General features: G+C 34.3%; 1 protein-coding gene across 2 annotated transcripts in view; it reads right to left on the bottom strand.

The window, feature by feature from the left end:
* The window catches only part of WAPL (WAPL cohesin release factor), a 75,756-nt gene that overhangs the window by 18,142 nt on the left and 39,350 nt on the right, over positions 1 to 18,264 (bottom strand). For both annotated transcript variants that reach the window (XM_065894204.1, XM_065894205.1), the window contains exons 6-9: positions 4,365 to 4,460; positions 3,050 to 3,202; positions 2,638 to 2,774; positions 1,809 to 1,920 (exon numbers count right to left, since the gene is read on the bottom strand). In XM_065894204.1, coding sequence (XP_065750276.1) covers positions 1,809 to 1,920; positions 2,638 to 2,774; positions 3,050 to 3,202; positions 4,365 to 4,460 — 498 coding nt within the window. The remainder of the gene's footprint in view (positions 1 to 1,808; positions 1,921 to 2,637; positions 2,775 to 3,049; positions 3,203 to 4,364; positions 4,461 to 18,264) is intronic.

Here is an 18,264-nt window from a genome sequence, read left to right as displayed (position 1 = left end):
AAGTCAAATTTCCATTTAAAATCAATAATGTAGGGACTTCACTAGTGGCGCAGTGGTTAAGAATCCGCCTGCCAGTGTAGGGCACACGGGTTCGAGCCCTGGTCTGGGAAGATCCCACATGCCGCAGAGCAGCTAAGCCCGTGTGCCACAACTACTGAGCCTGTGCATAACTACTGAAGCCCGCGTGCCTACAGCCCATGCTCCACAACAAGAGAAGCCACTGCAAATGAGAAGCCCATGCGCTGCAAGGAAGAGTAGCTCCCACTCGCCGCAACTACAGAAAGCCCAAGTGCAGCAACGAAGACCCAACACATCCAAAAAAAAAAAAAAAAAAATAATGTAAATGTGTTTTAAAATCTGTATCAGAAACTTGTTTTTTTCTTGTAAAAATAAACACAGCTGGGTTTGTGTCAATACATAAAACTAGGATGCTCAAATAAACATATTTAGACTCATTTCTTTAAAATAAACCTATCAGGTCTGGTTGAACCAAGTAATTTTTTAAAAACCATTAATATAATGTGCTCTCAAAATCATTCAGATCTGGTAGTTAGCACACTCTGCTTATAATAAAATCTACAAGTACTGAAGGTGATATAGGTAAGCATTAATATAACAAAGAGGTCTATGTTTGAATATTCCAACATTTGAGATATTACTTTTTTTCCCTCCTACATATGTATTTATTTTTATTGAAGTATAGTTGATCTTACACTTATTTCAATGCACAGAAACACAATTAACTATCTAAAGATTTAAACTTTGAATCCCCAAAATTCAGACTAGGTGACTAATTAAATGCTTACAGAGCAAAATATATTTGGAAATAAGGATGTCACAGTACAGGCCTTAGGAGATCCACCGCCCCTAAGAACACACATTAATGCCTTGGTCCTCTCATAACTGCATAAGAAAGCAAATTAATTCTTAGTTCTCTTCTCCCTCATTGTTTTGTACCTGCTACAACTTGGTAATGGAGTTATCCTCACTCGGGGTTAAGTATACTGCTTTCAGTTTCAGAAGACTCAATATTAGACTATGTCACCTAATCTGCACTTGGAACATAATTTCCCTGAACAAAAATATAATAAAGCCATCTCAAAATATCACTATTGATGATTAATAATGATTTTTTTCTAACTCTGAAAATGTTAAACCCGATTTTTATATGTAAATATGCTTTATTTTTAAGTGTCAAAGTCATAATGAAAATGAGGATATGATTCCATTTCACAGTGGGATTCAACATCCAGACAGAATGCTAAAAAAAAATTAATATCAAAACTTTTTTTTCATGCTATTATTATCAAAAACGAGTAAAAGATTTTTTTCCCAGTACTTTCTGATTTGAGGAAATCAGTACTTACAGAATTAAATATCCAGTATTGGCATGGTATGTTAGCTACAGTATCCAGTATGGTATGGTATGGTATGTTATATAATGGTTAATAGGATATACTGACAAGTTAAGGAGGAAAAATGTCATGAGAAGATAATCTTAAATGATTTATTAAGCAAGAATTCTGGCATTAAGCTCTAAATATTTAGCACATAAAACTAACTCAACCCATAATGAGAAATATTTACAGATGAATATCCAATGAAGGTTGTTTTTTTTTCCTATTTTGGTCATGCCACACAGCTTGTGGGATCTTAGTTCCCTGACCAGGGATCGAACCCAGGCCCCTGGCATTGGAAGCTCAGCATCCTAAGCACTGGACCACCAGGGAATTCCTGAAGGTATTTCTCAGTAGCCAAATAAACTAGAATTCTAAAATAATGCTTCTCAATCCCAGAAACTTAAATACCTGATGATGCTGGGAATCATCCAAGGTTTTAAAGACCATTGCTACCATTCCATGTGCTCTCAGGTGCATTCGAAAACTGGGCATGGCACATTTAGTAGCCAAGCTAATAACACTAGAAGAAAATAGACTAGGTTAAGGGGGCTGAAGTTTTTTTATTTGCGTAATACCAAAATAAGCAAAAGGGTGCTCAGGGGTGGGGATGTATGTGTGTCAAAGCATTGCCCATGCAGATCACAATATTAAAAACACGGGCAAAACAAGTTATTAAAAATTTACTGATGTGATTAGGTATGCTATATAAAAAATATGAATAACCCATGATCATCTTCAGTGTTTTCCTTACATTACTACTACCATTAAATGAAAAGCAAAAAATCTCAGCTACCTTTCATAATGCTTCTCATCCATAAAGATTATAAATATCTAATTGGACATATTCCAAATGACTGGATAACTCAATCAAACCAAGATATTCAATCCATTACAGTATGTAAAAGATGATCCAAATCAAAACATGCTTAAATTAAATCAAATCTATCACTTGCATGTGTAAAATCTGGGGCCTAAAGTACTTAAAAGATTCTTTGGCATAACACTCTTTTAAGCATCTGGAAACTGAAGCCTATGCTGTGCTAAAATGCTGTATCATCCAACTTTCCTTTGTGCATGTAGAATCAAGTCCCTTAAAAGAAATCAATCACATTTTAACATCACTGGTTATAACCTACACCTATGATAAGAAAAATCACAAATGTTTGGCTCTAATGAGCTAGAAAATTTTAATGAGAAAGCATGCACACAATTTTCAAATATAAAAATCAGATCTTACCTAAGGCAACGTGTGTTTAGAGGCTGAGTGCTCTTTAAGCCACTTAACAAGTACTCAATGTCATCAGTGAACTCTTGATTTTCACCAAATTCCACCACATCATTGAAGTGCTTCACGTGCTGAACAACAGTATACAACTGCCAAGAAAAAAATATGTCCACCTCTTTTGTAACTATGAAGTAGCATATTTAAATATTTAAAGCACTTGCTATGCTTTATTTAAAAGTGTATAAAATAGTTTATTAGATGGCAACCAAAAGAAATGTTTTAAAAACATGGGTAGTAGTAGGACAAGATAAGTTTGTGGTTCAAAACTGAGTATCAGTGTACTGATATGTGTTCAAGATATTAAAAGGCTAAATTACATACGAAATTCTATCCACGTGCAGTAAAACTGTATATGGCTGCTTACTTCTTTGTCTTCTTTTCTGCATTTCAGTGCAGTAACTATATCTTGGTAGGGCTGAGTAGGTATTGTCACAGTTTTTATCACTTTGGGTGGTGGTGCAGGAGCCTTAAAAACTCCATCATCTTTTTGATTTTGCTCCTTTGAAGACAGCCTCACCTATTAATAAAGGTATTAAATTAGTTGTTCTAAATAAATATATAAAAATAGTAACATCTCATCTACTTGGCAAATTTAGCTTAAGAGTAATAAAACCCCTATTCTCCCCCTCAAAGGTAGGAGGAGGCCTCTGAAAGGTCACAAGGGATACTTTAAAATTCCATGCACTACAAGATAAGACTCATATGTGTTTTATTCACAAAAGAACCACTCAGGAAGTTATTTTGGTCTCTTTAACTTTACATTTCATACAATTTGTTATCATCTCCAGGGCCATTACAAGGAATAAAGAACCACCATTACATACATAAATAGCAGTGATAAGCAGCTCAGGATAGACAGGAAAACTACAATAGATAGACAGAAGAATTTTTTAAGTACAGGAGTCCATAGTTTGGGGTAGGGGGAAAAAGCCATAATAAGAGCATGGTATATAATTACTAATATACACAATAATGGTTTAATACTAGTGAAAGAAGTTTAATATATCAAGAAGACAGGGAACTGGTACATTACATTTTAGAATGATCTCTATCCCTATTTGTTGTTGTTGTCTATAAAGAACCCATTCCTTGATAGCTCCAGATGACTGAGGTGTCACCATTAATCTGTAAGTATTAATGCATGGTCCTACCAGTTATTCTGAAAAAAGTAATTTGATAAGAATCTTTTTCAAATGTGTTTTGAATTGAAAGGTATTACTGGAATGCAGGAAAAAGTTCTGCTCTGAAAAACAAATTAATCACTCAAAGACACTTTAAGATCAATGTAGGATATAATTTATAATATAGCTTTTAATCATTAATACAAACTTGGAATATGTAATTTATAATATAGCTCTTAACAGTTAATAAAAACTTCAAATAATTTACCCTTAAACACTAAATACTGTAATTCCATAAAATGTCAGGGGTGAAAAAAGTAGTCCAATATTTTTTAAGGCTTTCATTTATAACCGAGCAACACCAGAATTTCTGTTATCCTGTCCACAATCCTTACTTTTCCAATGAGTTAAACTAAAGCCACTAAATTTTAGTGAGGAAGTTGAAAATAAACTGTTAAACAGAAAAGCCAGAGACTTTCAAATTATGAATGAAGATAGCAACTGCTTAATTTAAAATTCATTACACAAAAATGAAATTAAAAAGTACAGTTCACTTACTGTGACACTCTGAGGTTTTACTGCTGGTGGCCCAGGTAGTTCTTCTGAATCTGGATGATTCCAATGCCTGGCATTATATACAGCTTTTGTAGGAGACTAGAGAAATGAGAAAAAGATCAACTGTTTCCATCTTACTTTGCATCCTTATAAAATTACCTCATTTTAAAACTAAAACTAAAAATCATATAGAGTAATTTAAATACATAAACATACATCCTAGACAGAGCAGGATAAACAATATCTGGCTTATACTCCCACCATGCTCCCATGCCGATGGCAGACATGGAGTCACAGTGCTATTCTGACACAAAATCAACAATCAGTATTCCGGACAGTTATTACCAACCAAGAAAAGAAATGAAACCTCTTGCCAGGCTTATATTAACTTATAATTATATTAACTAATCAATATAGTTAAATTCAACCTGTTCTTTATTCCTCATAACTGCTGATTCATGCCCCACGTTCTTCCAACACTGAAAATAAGGCAGGTTATGACAAGGGATAAAAGTCCTTATTCATTTAAGTGAAACTGGTGAGGCCAGATGAGTGCCGTTATTCAAGTTTTCAGGTTTTATAAAGGTAACTATGGTATGTATAACATATTACATAACACACTGGAATCTAAAGCAGTACTATATACTAAAATACACGCAAATGTATAAAAATTCACACCGGGTGGGATAAAGATGTAAATTGCCCCACCCCAGTTCAGATTAGTTTGCTGCCAAATCAATATACTATAAGCTTAATGAAAAAAAACTTTCAGTTTTAACACGTTGAATTTCAGAATTGAGGATAAATAACTGTGAGCCTGCATGATCAAATGCATAGGATTAAATCGGTATAAAAGGAACAAATCCTCACTTTCAAAAAGGGACTAATTAAATAGACTGACATTTTCTCCATCCTTTACAAAAGTGATATTAAATTATGTCCTTTAAACTTCAAATAATCTCATTAGAAATTTTTTGTTTTTAAGAGTGTAATTAATTAATGATCTTCATACTTTCAGTACTACATAAAAAAAAAAGAGTACAAGAGAAACATACTTCAAGACTGGCCAAAAATCTGCATTAAAAAATTAACCATCTTCCCTTATTAGCTGCAGTGAAGTAACATAATTGGAATTAAGCATCATACAAAGCTATCTTTTTATACAAATATTATCTTCAAAATAACCATGCTGTGACAAAGACAACAGTGTAAGCTCCAAAAGAACTGGTTTTTCAAAAGATAAAGTTTAAACTGACTCACATATTAAATTTGTCAGAAAATCTTAACGCTAAAAGGAATCTACTGTGAAACTTACATAAAGCAGTCTCATTTGTATTGTGTATATGAACGTATTATTCTTTTTTTTTTTTTTTTTTTTGCGGTACGCAGGCCCCTCACTGCTGTGGCCTCTCCCGTTGCGGAGCACAGGCTCTGGATGCGCAGGCTCAGCGGCCATGCTTGCGGGCCCAGCCGCTCTGCGGCATGTGGGATCTTCCTGGACCGGGGCACGAACCCGCGTCCCCTGCATCGGCAGGCGGACTCTCAACCACTGCGCCACCGGGGAAGCCCTGAACGTATTATTCTTATATATCAGGTTAGCATAAAGTAATGCAGCATTAGTAATCGAAAGCAATTTATGCACTCATGCAATGACTTGATCAGGCCCCCTAAGGCACAACCATACAGAGCAGACTGAACATAAATTTTTAAACCTAGCTGTATTCCTTACTATTTTCCTCTCAAACATTATCTATATAATCTACATGCCTGCTAACTGTTAGATCCCCCATTTAAGCAACCTCTAATCCCCAAAGCACAGCCATAATCTCAGGAAGATAACAGACTTTTGAAAGGAATAGGTGCCTCAAGGCTTAAGCACTTTACTTATTTTTAAAAAGCACTGATTTCAGGTAACAAACCATCTTTTGGATAACAAAAAGGTTATCTGGTTCCACAGGTAACAATATAGCACAGTCAGGTCAACGTTCTAAATTAAACAGACCCTGGAGATTGGGACTGACATATACACACTACTATATATAAAACAGATAACTAATAAGGATCTACTAGATAGCACAGGGAACTCTACTCAGTACTCTGTAATGGCCTATATGGGAAAAGAATCTGAAAAAGAGTGGATATATGTATATGAATAACTGATTCACTTTGTTGTACATCTGAAACTAACACTGTAAATCAACTATACTCCAATAAAAATTTTAAAAAGATTAATACCAAAAAATATATATAAATTAAACAGACCCCCTTCCAGTTAATTGTGAGTGGCAATATATACCTAACAGTTATAAAGGAGACACAGGAACCAGATGGTCCAGATAAATAGTAAGCTCTACTACTGCCTGTTACTAAACATCTTTCTCATCTGTAAAATGGGGTTAATAACAGTACCGACTGTAAAGGGTTGTTGTGAGGATTAAATGAATATATGTAAAACACATATTAGAGTGCCTGAAACAATATGTGCTATACAAGTTTTATTGCTGATAATTCAAGTTATAATAATTGTTATGTGATGATGTGCAATTCTGAGTTCAGCATCTTCATAAAAAGAATTGGAGTATATGGTCTACCCACATAACAGAGGACTGCAATAAAAGGGATAACTGACATGAACACACTCTGTTAACAAATACTATTATTACAAAAAGTAGACTGGGATATACTGTTCTAATTCATCTCAAAAGTAATTGAATGATATGCCTGATAAACACAGAGGCAAAAATCCTCAACAAAACACTAGAAAACTAAATTCAACAGCACATTAAAAGGATCATACACCATAACCATGTAGGATGTATTCCTGGGATATAAGGATGGTTCAACATATGAAAACCAACCAATGTGATACACCACCTTAACAGAATGAAGGACAAAAATCACATAATCATCTGAATTGGTGCAGAAAAAGTATTTAACAAAATTCAACTCTCTTTCATGAAAAAATCACTCAACAACAGGAACAGAAGGAAATTGCCACAACATAGAGGTCATATTTTAAAAGCCTGCTGCTAACATCATACTCAACAATGAAAAACTGAAAGCTTTTCCTCTAAGATCAGGAACAAGGCACAGGTGCCGATGCTCACTAATTCTACATACTAGCAAAAGTAATTAGGCAAGAAAAAGAAATAAAAGGCATCCAAATCAGAAAGAAAGAAGTAAAATTTTCTCTATTCACATATATAATCTTGTATATAGAAAACCATAAAGATTCCATTAAAAAAAAAAAACCTGTGAGAACAAATAAATGTATTCAATAAAGCTGTATGATACAAAACTCATTTGCATTTCTATATACTAACAAAAAACAATCAAAAGAGGAAATGAAGAAAATTCCATTCACAGTAACATCAAAAAGAATAAAATACTTAGGAATAAACTTAACCAAGGAAGCAAAAGATTTGTACACTGACAACTACAAAATGTTGAAAATAAAGGCACAAAGAAATGGAAAGACATCCTTTGTTCATGGATTAGATGACTTAATACTCTTAAAATGGTCATACTACCCAAAGTGATCTACAAATTCAATGCAATTCCTGTCAAAATCCCAGTAATAATTTTTACAGAACTAGAATGAACCTAAACTTCATATGGAATCCCAAAGGACCCTGAATAGCCAAAACAATCTTGAGAAAGAACAAAAAAACCAAAGGCCCCATACTTGCTGATTTCAAAACATTACAAAGCTACAGTAATCAAAACAGTAGGGTACTGACATAAAGACAAATATATAGACCAACAGTACAGAATAGAACACCTATGAATAAATCCGCATATATATGGTCAAATGATCTTCACCAATGGAGACAGTCTCTTCAATAAATGGTGCTCGGAAAACTGGATATCCACATGCAGAAGAATGAAACGGGACCCGTATCTTATACCATACACAAAAATCAACTAAAATGTATTAAAGACTTAAACATAAGACCTGAGCTAAAAACTCCTAGAAGAAAACATGGGAGAAAAAAATACGTAACATTGGTCTTGGCAATGACTTCTTGCCAAGAAGCACAAGCAACAAAAGCAAGCAGAGACAGGTAGGACTACATCATAAAAAGCTTCTACACAGCAAAGAAGACAATCAAGAGAGAAAAATGCAACCTACAGAATGGAAGAAAATATTTGCAAACCATATATCTGATAAGGGATTATTATCCAAAATATATAAGGAACTCCTATAAGTCAACAGCAAAAACAAACAAAACAAAAAACCCTGACTAAAAAATGGGCAAAGGACTTGAACAGAAATTTCCCCAAAGAAGAAATGGCCAATAGGTATACAAAAAGATGATCAACATCACTAATCATAAGAGAAATGCAAATCAAAATCACAATGAAATATTACCTCACACCCATTAGGATGGCCACTAGCAAAAGAACAGAAAATAACAAGTGTTGGCAAGGATGCAGAGAAATTGGAACCCTCATGCAGTGTTGGTGTGAATTTAAATAATGAAGCCATTATGGAAAACAGCATGAAGGTTTCTCAGAGAATTAAAAGTAGAACTACCACATGATCCTGCAATCCCACTTTCAGGTATTTATTCAAAAGAATTAAGAGCAGGATCTCATAAAAATATTTGCACTCCCATGTTCAATGCAGTATTTTTCACAACAGCCAAGAGGTAGAAACAACCTAACTATCCATCAACAGATGAACAAAGAAAATGTTACATATCCATACAACAGAATATTATTCAGCCATAAAAGAGGAAAAAGGAAATCCTATCATATACTACAACATGAACCTTCAGGATGTTACCCTAAATGAAATAAGCCAGTCACAGAAAGACTTTAAAACTGCATGATTCCACTTATGAGATATCTAGTCAAACTCATAAAAACAGAAATGGTGGTTGCCAAGGGCTGGAGGGAGACTGAAGTAAGAAGTTACTATTCAATGGGTATAGAGTTTCGGTCATGCAAGATGAAAAAATTCTAGAAATCTGTGGCACAATACTGTGCTTACAGTTAACAATACTGTACACTTAAAATGTTCCTAAGAGGGTAGACTTCATGTTGTGTTTTCTACCACAATAAAAAAAAAACTTTGAAAAGGCTTTGAAGCTTAAAAGTATACAGAATAACTGCATAAGTTATATTCAAAAGACACATTCAATGAACATTTTGTTTACTCTGTTGAACTAGGCAGCTTAGTAAATACTATTATTTTAAAAGTTTTGACAAGGTTTTGCCATTTTAATGCTAATGATTAATCTAAAAAAAAGTGAATCCAATGAGAACTGTTCCTCGACTATTAATTATTTCTAAGTTTTACAAGGTTAATATAGAGTTTACCATCGGCAGTAGGAGATGAAGATACACCCTACTATCTAAAAATTAAAATAAAAAATAACATCTGGATGTGGCTAATACATACACATGGGGTGGGGGGGTGGCAGAGGTTAAGTTATGACAACACTGACCGACTCTGAGCTCTTCACATCATTCCAAATGGTATAACAATTCCACATGCACCTAAGTGAATTGTATATGGAAACAATACAACACTACTATGTCACATAATAATGTCACTCAGTGAAAGTGACTGTGTACAGTATCTGCAAATATACCAGATAGCAATCAACTTTTCATGGAAAATGAAAATCACTCCTATCATTTAGCAACCTAGCTAAGTTTTAACTGGGTCATTCTGATTACACCACCAGGCTTATCTGTAATTCTTGTTAATTTTTTTCTGGTTTAAAAAGCAGATGCACCATATTAACCAGATTCCTTAACTTTTCTGTGTTAAAAGATTTGTGGATTCTGTTTCCTCTGAAATGTAATGGGAAGAATACTTAGAACAAGAAAAGCAGAAAGCTCTTAAGACTACTCTAACATTCTAAAGATTTGCAATCATTGTAGCACATTTCAGTCCTAGTAATCTTAAACATACTATTCTCTTCTTTCAGTTCTCCAGGGGCATGACAAACAAGAACCTCAAATGTAACACTGTATTACAACTAAGGAAAAAATATGCCAGTGACAGACCCATAGAGCATTTATCCATGAGAGAGAATCCAGTATCTACAAAAACAATGGATAAAAACTAGTTTTTACAATTATAATGCCAAGGCTGTGGTTAACAGATTGGCTTGTTAACTCACAATTATAAAGCAGAGGTAAGAAGAGTTCCCTCATGAAAAGCTAAGAAGAAATTACAGTATTATGTTATCCTTTATTGAGCTGGCTCTCAAAAGGGAAAAAAATTGGAATAACTGCTCTTAAGCCATATGAATTTTTTAGCAGTACCAAACGTATTTCTGAGTTTTACAGAGTACTGTGCATACTGTGTACTAAAGAACAAATATAGTAAGCCGATTAGAATTCATCCAGCCTTACCCACACAAGGATGTCATAACTGAATTGCACTCCCACCAGTAATTCAATCAGCACGTTCTAAAACTAGAAGAGTTCTGAAAAAGCAAAGTGCCACAACGCACCACTGTGCGTGCGTGTCTGTGCGCATGCGCAGTACTTTAGTGGCAATTCAAAAAGGGAAAATTAATCTGGATTTGGCTTTTTAAAAAAATTGTTAAGTTTTTTGTTTTCCCCCCTAAAGATGGGCAGTAGAAGCAGAGGGAATTTGAGGAAGAAAGTTTTACAAAGATTAGGGTACCTTTTAGCTCTTTAGAGCTTTCTTTTAAGCATAATCATATAATCTCAAATTGTCTTAAACTATGACCAAAAAAGCCTTAAAGTGATTCTTCATAATTTGTTAAATATTCAGGGCATTAAATTATATGAGGAAAAACTGCAGCTATCCCTAAACTAAAACCAAGAATGTCTGTACTGCTAAGAACTAGACATTTAGAATATGTTAAGATAGAGCACTATGCAAAGAATATAATCCAAAGGTATATGGGAGAAGTAGAGCTGAAAATCTTTCTTTTCTGCCTGATTCAATTAAGTGCTACAGATAAACCTTTCAAAGATACAGCTGCTATTTTTATGAAGAAACTGTCAATTCCTATCCACAAGAAGAACGATACACCTACTACTCAGTTGTTTTAACTTCAAAAGTATTTATATCAATATTATAAAACTTTATAAAAGCGAGCATTGCCACATCAGAATATCACCTTGAAACAGCATAACCTGAACATAAGCTCTAAAAAAGTCCAGGTAACAAAGCATAAAATCCAATACTTGGCCCTTTGTGAAAACTAATACAACTAAGCCTACAATTCAACAATTGTTAAATAAAAAGATACTAGAAAAAAAAAAAAAAAGATACTAGAATGAGCCATGATGAAAAATCGGCTGAAATAAGCATCAGTTTTACAACTAAAAATATCACTAAATATAGAATGGACCAGTTGTATTAGGGAGATGATTTATCAAATTTAGAAACATGAAAAGAGAAGCTGAAAATATCTTGAGACACCTATGGGTAGATAGAGAATGTTCATTCTCCCCTTCGTTTTCCTCTTAAGAATATTTAGCTGGACGTATGCTTGCCCCGATTTTCCAACATCTCTTGCTACTTGTGTGGGCACATGACCAGGTTCTAGTCAATGAATGAACAAAAAAGTAGGGAACACCTTCTGGGTCCTGGCCTTCTAGGGATGATTCTTTGCCTCCCCTTCCCGTTCTTACTATTTGTACTCTTCAATACTCTAGAGATGGTAGGACACCACCCACAGAGGAAGGGGTCTCTGACAATACAGCAACTTGAAAATAGTCCAGAGATAAACAGCCAAGGTCTGATATGCCACAGAAAAATAAGCTACCTATTAAAAACTAACTTGAGATTTCTTTCACAGTAGTTGAGGCAAATGCTACAACTGAAATTAGGACTAAATAACGATAGGGATGTGACTGCATATATAAGATTTTGCCAACACTGGATTTGTATATATATAACCTACACACGTATAACCTTAAAAGAAACAATTTGAAGGATATAAAGAACATTTAAGAGAAGAAGGAAAAAACCAAGGAAAAAAACAATCTAAAGCCAACTTTTTTTAAAAAAAAAAGTGTAAACATATATATTCTGAGGAAGATCTATGAACTCACAGGGTACAATTTCCAAGAGTTATTACTAAATAAAAATTTAAATAGAAAGAAAAGTGCACATACAGATGCTACCTTTTATATAAGAAGGGGGAAGATAAGAAAATTTGTGCTTATCTTTATAAAAAGAAATACAGAAAGGATAAAGCAGAGAAGTCCCTACCAGGGTGAGTGATGGGCTAGAACATCACTCAACGAAGTGACCGTTCATTGAACTTACCTTTTGGTATAGTGCTGACTTTTGGAAGCATGCTAATGTTGTACATATTCAACCAAATAAACTAAATAAATGAGAATGAAAGGGGAAAAAAACCTAAAAGTGAAAGCAAACCAGAACACATAAACCTACTCATAATTCAAATGAATAGCAAATACAATGAAGGGAAGATAGGAAGAAAAGACAGGCAGACAGAACTCATCTAAATTACTTATGAACACAGTATTTGACTTTATACCTTGGGTCAGTGGCAGTGTAGGGTAGGGCAAGTGCAGGATTACAAATAAATCCTAAACACAGTAGTAGAGTTATTTATTGTAGTGGAATGGACAAAGCAATTCTCAAACTATTTTAGATGTATTATAGATTTGAGTAAAAGTGTTGATATTGCTGGGAGTCAGGGTTAAGACAGAAGGCAAGAAAGAACCCTGTAGGGATGGACTAATATTGAAGTTAGTGTGAACTCATGATTTCTAGAACAGGTATGTGCATATGCAGGAATCTATATGCATATACATGAATGTTTCCTATCTCCATCTATTACTAAAAGGGCCAAGAAGTGATGACCACATCTACTGCCCAGATCTTAGTCTCTAGTACCATTCCCCACTAAAGGGAATGGAGACTTCTCAGAGAATGGGCTTAATTCCAGGGCTGGAGCAGAGCAGGTACAATATGAATCTGGAAAACTGTGTTATGTCAATAAGTAAGAAAATGCCCATAGAATGATGGGGTATGTCACAGTGACAGAAGAGCCAGACTAGCCAAATCAGGAAAAATGTACTTCCAAAATAAATAATGAATTTTGAACCATTAAAGAGGCAGGGATTCATAAGTCCATACTGATAAAAGAAAAATAAAACAACCAAACAAATAAAATAAATAAATAAATGGGGAAAATTGACTGAATATTTTGCAAGCGGCACAGCAGACACTGAATCAGGAAAGCATCATCATGTATATTAAATCTAAGAGTATGAAGAACAAGGTATTTGAATAGTCTCTTCAAAGACTGCTTTTTAGTTGCATGGGGAAGAAAATAATTATACAGCAGAGGAATAGACAACCCCTTAACTGGGTGATCATAATTAACATTCTCCAGAGGTGGCATGCTGAAAAGAATACATCATCACTTACCCAGTATCCCAGCCTAGAATGAATAACCTGAATACAATCATGAAGAAACTTCGATTAAACCAAAGTGAGAAGCTTTTTTTTTAAAGGGGGATCAGGGGATGTCAATGTCATAAAAGACAAAGAAAGACTACAGAAATGTTCCTGGTTAAAAGAGACTAAAGACACAGCTAAACAGCTAAATGAATGACAGCTAAATGAAATACCTCACCCTAGACTGGATCCTGTAGCAGAGATGAGAAAATGCTACAAAGGACATTACTGTGTCAACTGACAAAACTGACACAACAGATTAGGTAAAAATACTGGAACAATGTTAAATTTACTAAAGATGATTACTGTGATGTGGATATGTAATTGATTAGGAAGTACACACTGTATTTAGGGTAAAGGGCTAATTATATATATAAAATATATATATGAACTTACCCTTAAATATTCAGAAAAAATACATACGTATGAATATACAAAGAACAAATGAAAAAGCGAATATTAAGATAATATTCATAAAGAATGTTTGTTGTACTATTTTATTTTTGTAACTCTTCCATAATTTTGAAATTATTTCCAAGTACAAACTATTTTTTAATTATTTCCAGATAAAAAATACTAAAAATCTTTAAAAATTCTCTCAGAAAACTTGTAAAATAGAAAAAGTATAAATCATCATTCTATCAGTTAATATTTTAATTTCCATGAAACAACTAAATCAAATTCAGACAACGGTTAAATTAAGAAATCAAAGAGTAATAAAAAGATGAATTCAAGTTTAATACAGGCAATCCTACAAAATGGGAAGGGATAAAGATATTCTTCTTTTATGTTCTTAAATCAAATGTTAATTAAACAGCCCATCAATAATAAATGAAATAGCAATACTTCTTAGCTGAGGCACAGAAAAAGATGAAAATATAACCCATACCTGGTGCAAGGGTAGTAAGAGTTTTCTGTTTTTAATCTCCCCTCCTAAAAAGCAAAAGGGCCACTGATAATCTTCTTTGCCCTGGCTTCTAAGAAGCTCAAAGTTGTATTTGTGGTAGATCCCCAGGAAATCCATCAAGACAAAAAGGCTTGAATTTTGGCTTCAACTCATCTATTCCTTACTTTTTCTTAACACAGTTTCCTCATTTATTTTCAATCTGGTTCTACCAAATTTGTCTCTGTTCACTATAAGAACAGACCCAGAAACAAGGCAGATGACAGAATTAGGAGACAAAGACACTGAAAATAACTGTAACTATATCCCACATATGTAAGAAAGTAGGGAAAACAACTGAGTATGTTAAGTAGACAAGAAAGATATAAAATAGACCCAAACTAAACTTTCAGAGATGGGATTAATAGCTGCTTAGATGCTGTAGAAGAACCTGAAAATGGGCAACAGAAACTATCTAAACTATCTCCAAATGAAACCAAGACTGAAAAAATTAAAAAGATGGAAAGAATGTCAGCACACACTGGGACAAGTTCACCCAGCCCAATAACTGTATGAGAAAGTAAAAATTAACTCCCTTCACAGATAGTACTTTGCCCTGAACCTCTCAAACACTGTTTCTTTTAAATTTTACCCAAACTCCCCAGTTCCCCCAAAATCCTACAAAAACTTTTCTTTGGTAAGATGCCCCTTGGTTTCTCTGCTGTGCAGTATCCTTTATTGCAATAAGTCAATAAGCCTTATTCTGTCAGACTCCAGGTTATACGTGTTGATTTTAGGCTGATACAAGCGAGACAAGTATATTAAGAGTCCCCAGAGGGGGACAGAGAGCCAAAAACTATTTGAAGAATATTGGCTAAAATTTTCCCAAATTTGATGTTTACCAATTTTCAAACATAAAAAAGCCAAACATTTAGTACTATATGAAGATTATTTGCTGAAAGATACTTCCAAAAATCCTAGAAATAAACATTTATGAACACCTTCTGTATCTCAAACACTAAGAATTTCAAGGTGAAAAAATATATGGTCACCATCCCCCAAAAACTCCCAATATTTTACATCTAATGTTAATTTATGGTCATCATTAGCATAAAGTCATAAGACTATCAATAAAAGAAAGTTCAGCAAAGAGTTTTCTGGATGTCAGAATCCCAATGAACTCTAAATAAAATGTACTACAAACTAGAAAACCAAATTCCAAACTATAAACAACCTAACACACACACACACACACACACTCTCTCTCTCTGTCAAATGTTTGTTCGAGTTCCCATGTTCTTGATTAACCCATGGCTACATTTTCTCATTTCAAACTTCACTTTCTGGGAAATAAGTTATAGTGAAATATTTTGAACTTTCAAACTTTAAAGGAACCTGAACTACAGAAAATAAAAAGATTAATGGTGCTTTTATTCCTTATTAAAATCCTTCCAGAATAAAATATTACAGGAAAAAAAACCACCCGAATTAGATCTCATAAAGAAAATAACTTACACTTTCCTACATCTTTATAGAATACAGATCAATGACTTAAGTACCTGGTTCAATGTTTAAAGTTAAATACTACCTATATAAAAGGAAGACAGATACTCCTGCTTTGGAACAAACATAATGAGTATGAAATACTAAGACTACTCAAAAGTTTCCGTGGGGAAAAAACATTCTACCTCACTTTCTAAGACACTTAACTTATTTTTCTCCTTTTTATATCCCCAGTACCTAGTACTGTGAAATGCAGGTATTATGTAAAAACAATGACAACGAAAAGTCAACTAAAACTGACCCTCTTCCATACCCAGGCTCAGCCAGAACACGCTCAGCTTCAACAACTCTTTGACTCACCAACCTGCTTTTTACTTTTACACTTTGGCCAGCATCCCTCATCAGCAGACCAATGGCTTACAGTCTCTCTTTTTTTCAGGCTTCACATTTATCTATGTCTCAGGTTTCTAGTCCATGAGACTATAGTGAATCTCATACTGCTATCTCGATGACTGGATCCCAGGATGGTCAATGAATCCCCAGACACAGAACAAAGGTAACCATGGGTAAAACAATTTGACAGAAAAATAAGCTGCTTCATCAGAGTGAGTTCTAATTGCTGGAGAAGGATACTATAAAGGAACATCTGTTCTTGGGTGAGAGGTGGAACTACCTGTCCTTTAAAATCTCTTCAATTGTAAGATTCTGTTTTTAAGTTGACAACCTATATATATAAACTCATTTTATAAAACAAAAAAAAATGAGTTTACAAAACTATAAAAACTATACTTAACTTTAAAACTGCAGCTTTATACAATTTTAACTTTTGAATACAGCTAAATATATAACCATGATTTATACTGATAATCAAGTTTTAATTCAACTGCCCATAAACCCACTATCCTATGTCATATTGAATGACAGGAGGGAAGAGGAAAAAAAAGTCCAGAATGTTCTTTTGAGAGTCAAACAAAAGACAGAACCACATGGGCCCAGCATTAAACCCCAGGGAAATGATGAAAGTGAAGCTATAAATATTTGAGAACTGAAACTGAGATTGACATTATGGTTAGTTTCATCAATGACCCAGCAAATAGTCTTAACGGGCAAAATAAGATGGCCAAAGCCCAAGGTAAAATATAACCCTCCAAGCTCAGAAGGTTAGTTGGGATGATTATACAGATAATCCCTTAGGAAGAGAGCAAACTGGCAGCAGCTGAATGGAAAGCTAGAAATCAAACAAAAAGCAGGGCAGGCAGAAAAAATGATCTAAGCTTATCAGCACATACGGGGTTGGCCAAAAAGCTCCTTCAGTTTTTAAGTAAAAATAAAAGACACATTTTTCATTTTCCCCAACAACTTTATTGAACAACGTATTCACTGTTTTGTTCCACTACCTTCTGCCATTCTTCAGGCAATTTCATAATTCCATCTTCCCAAAACTTTTCATCTTTCTGAGCAAAGAACTGTTCCAGGTGCCTTTTACAGTCTTCCAAGGAATTGAAAATATTTTCCATTAAGAGAATTTTGTAAAGACCAAAAACAATGGAAATCCGAAGGTGCAATGTCTGGTGAATATGGCGAATGAATCAGAACTTCCCAGCCAAGCTGTAACAGTTTTTGCCTGGTCATCAAAGAAACATGCGGTCTTGTGATGGAAGATTATGCGTTTTCTGTTGACTAATTCCGGATGCTTTTCGTCCAGTGCTGCTTTCAGTTGGTCTAACTGGGAGCAGTACTTGTTGGAATTAATCGTTTGGTTTTCCAGAAGGAGCTCATAATAGAAGACTCCCTTCCAATCCCACTGTATACACAACATCACCTTCTCTGGATGAAGACCAGCCTTTGGTGTGGTTGGTGGTGATTCGCTTGCCCCACAATCTCTTCCATTCCACATTGTTGTACAGTATTCACTTTTCATCACCCATCAGTTTGTTTTACAAACGGAACATTTTCATTACAATAAGTAGAGAATCGCATGTGGAAATATGGTCAAGAAGGCTTTTTTTGCTTAACTTATATGGAACCCAAACATCAAAGTAATTACATAACCAAGCTAGTGAAAATTATTTTCAGTGCTTGAT

This window comes from Phocoena phocoena, chromosome 16 (assembly GCF_963924675.1).
Source record: "Phocoena phocoena chromosome 16, mPhoPho1.1, whole genome shotgun sequence".
Lineage (NCBI taxonomy): Eukaryota > Metazoa > Chordata > Mammalia > Artiodactyla > Phocoenidae > Phocoena > Phocoena phocoena.
Note: the sequence above shows the minus strand (reverse complement) of the source record. Positions and strands in the feature narration are given on the sequence as shown.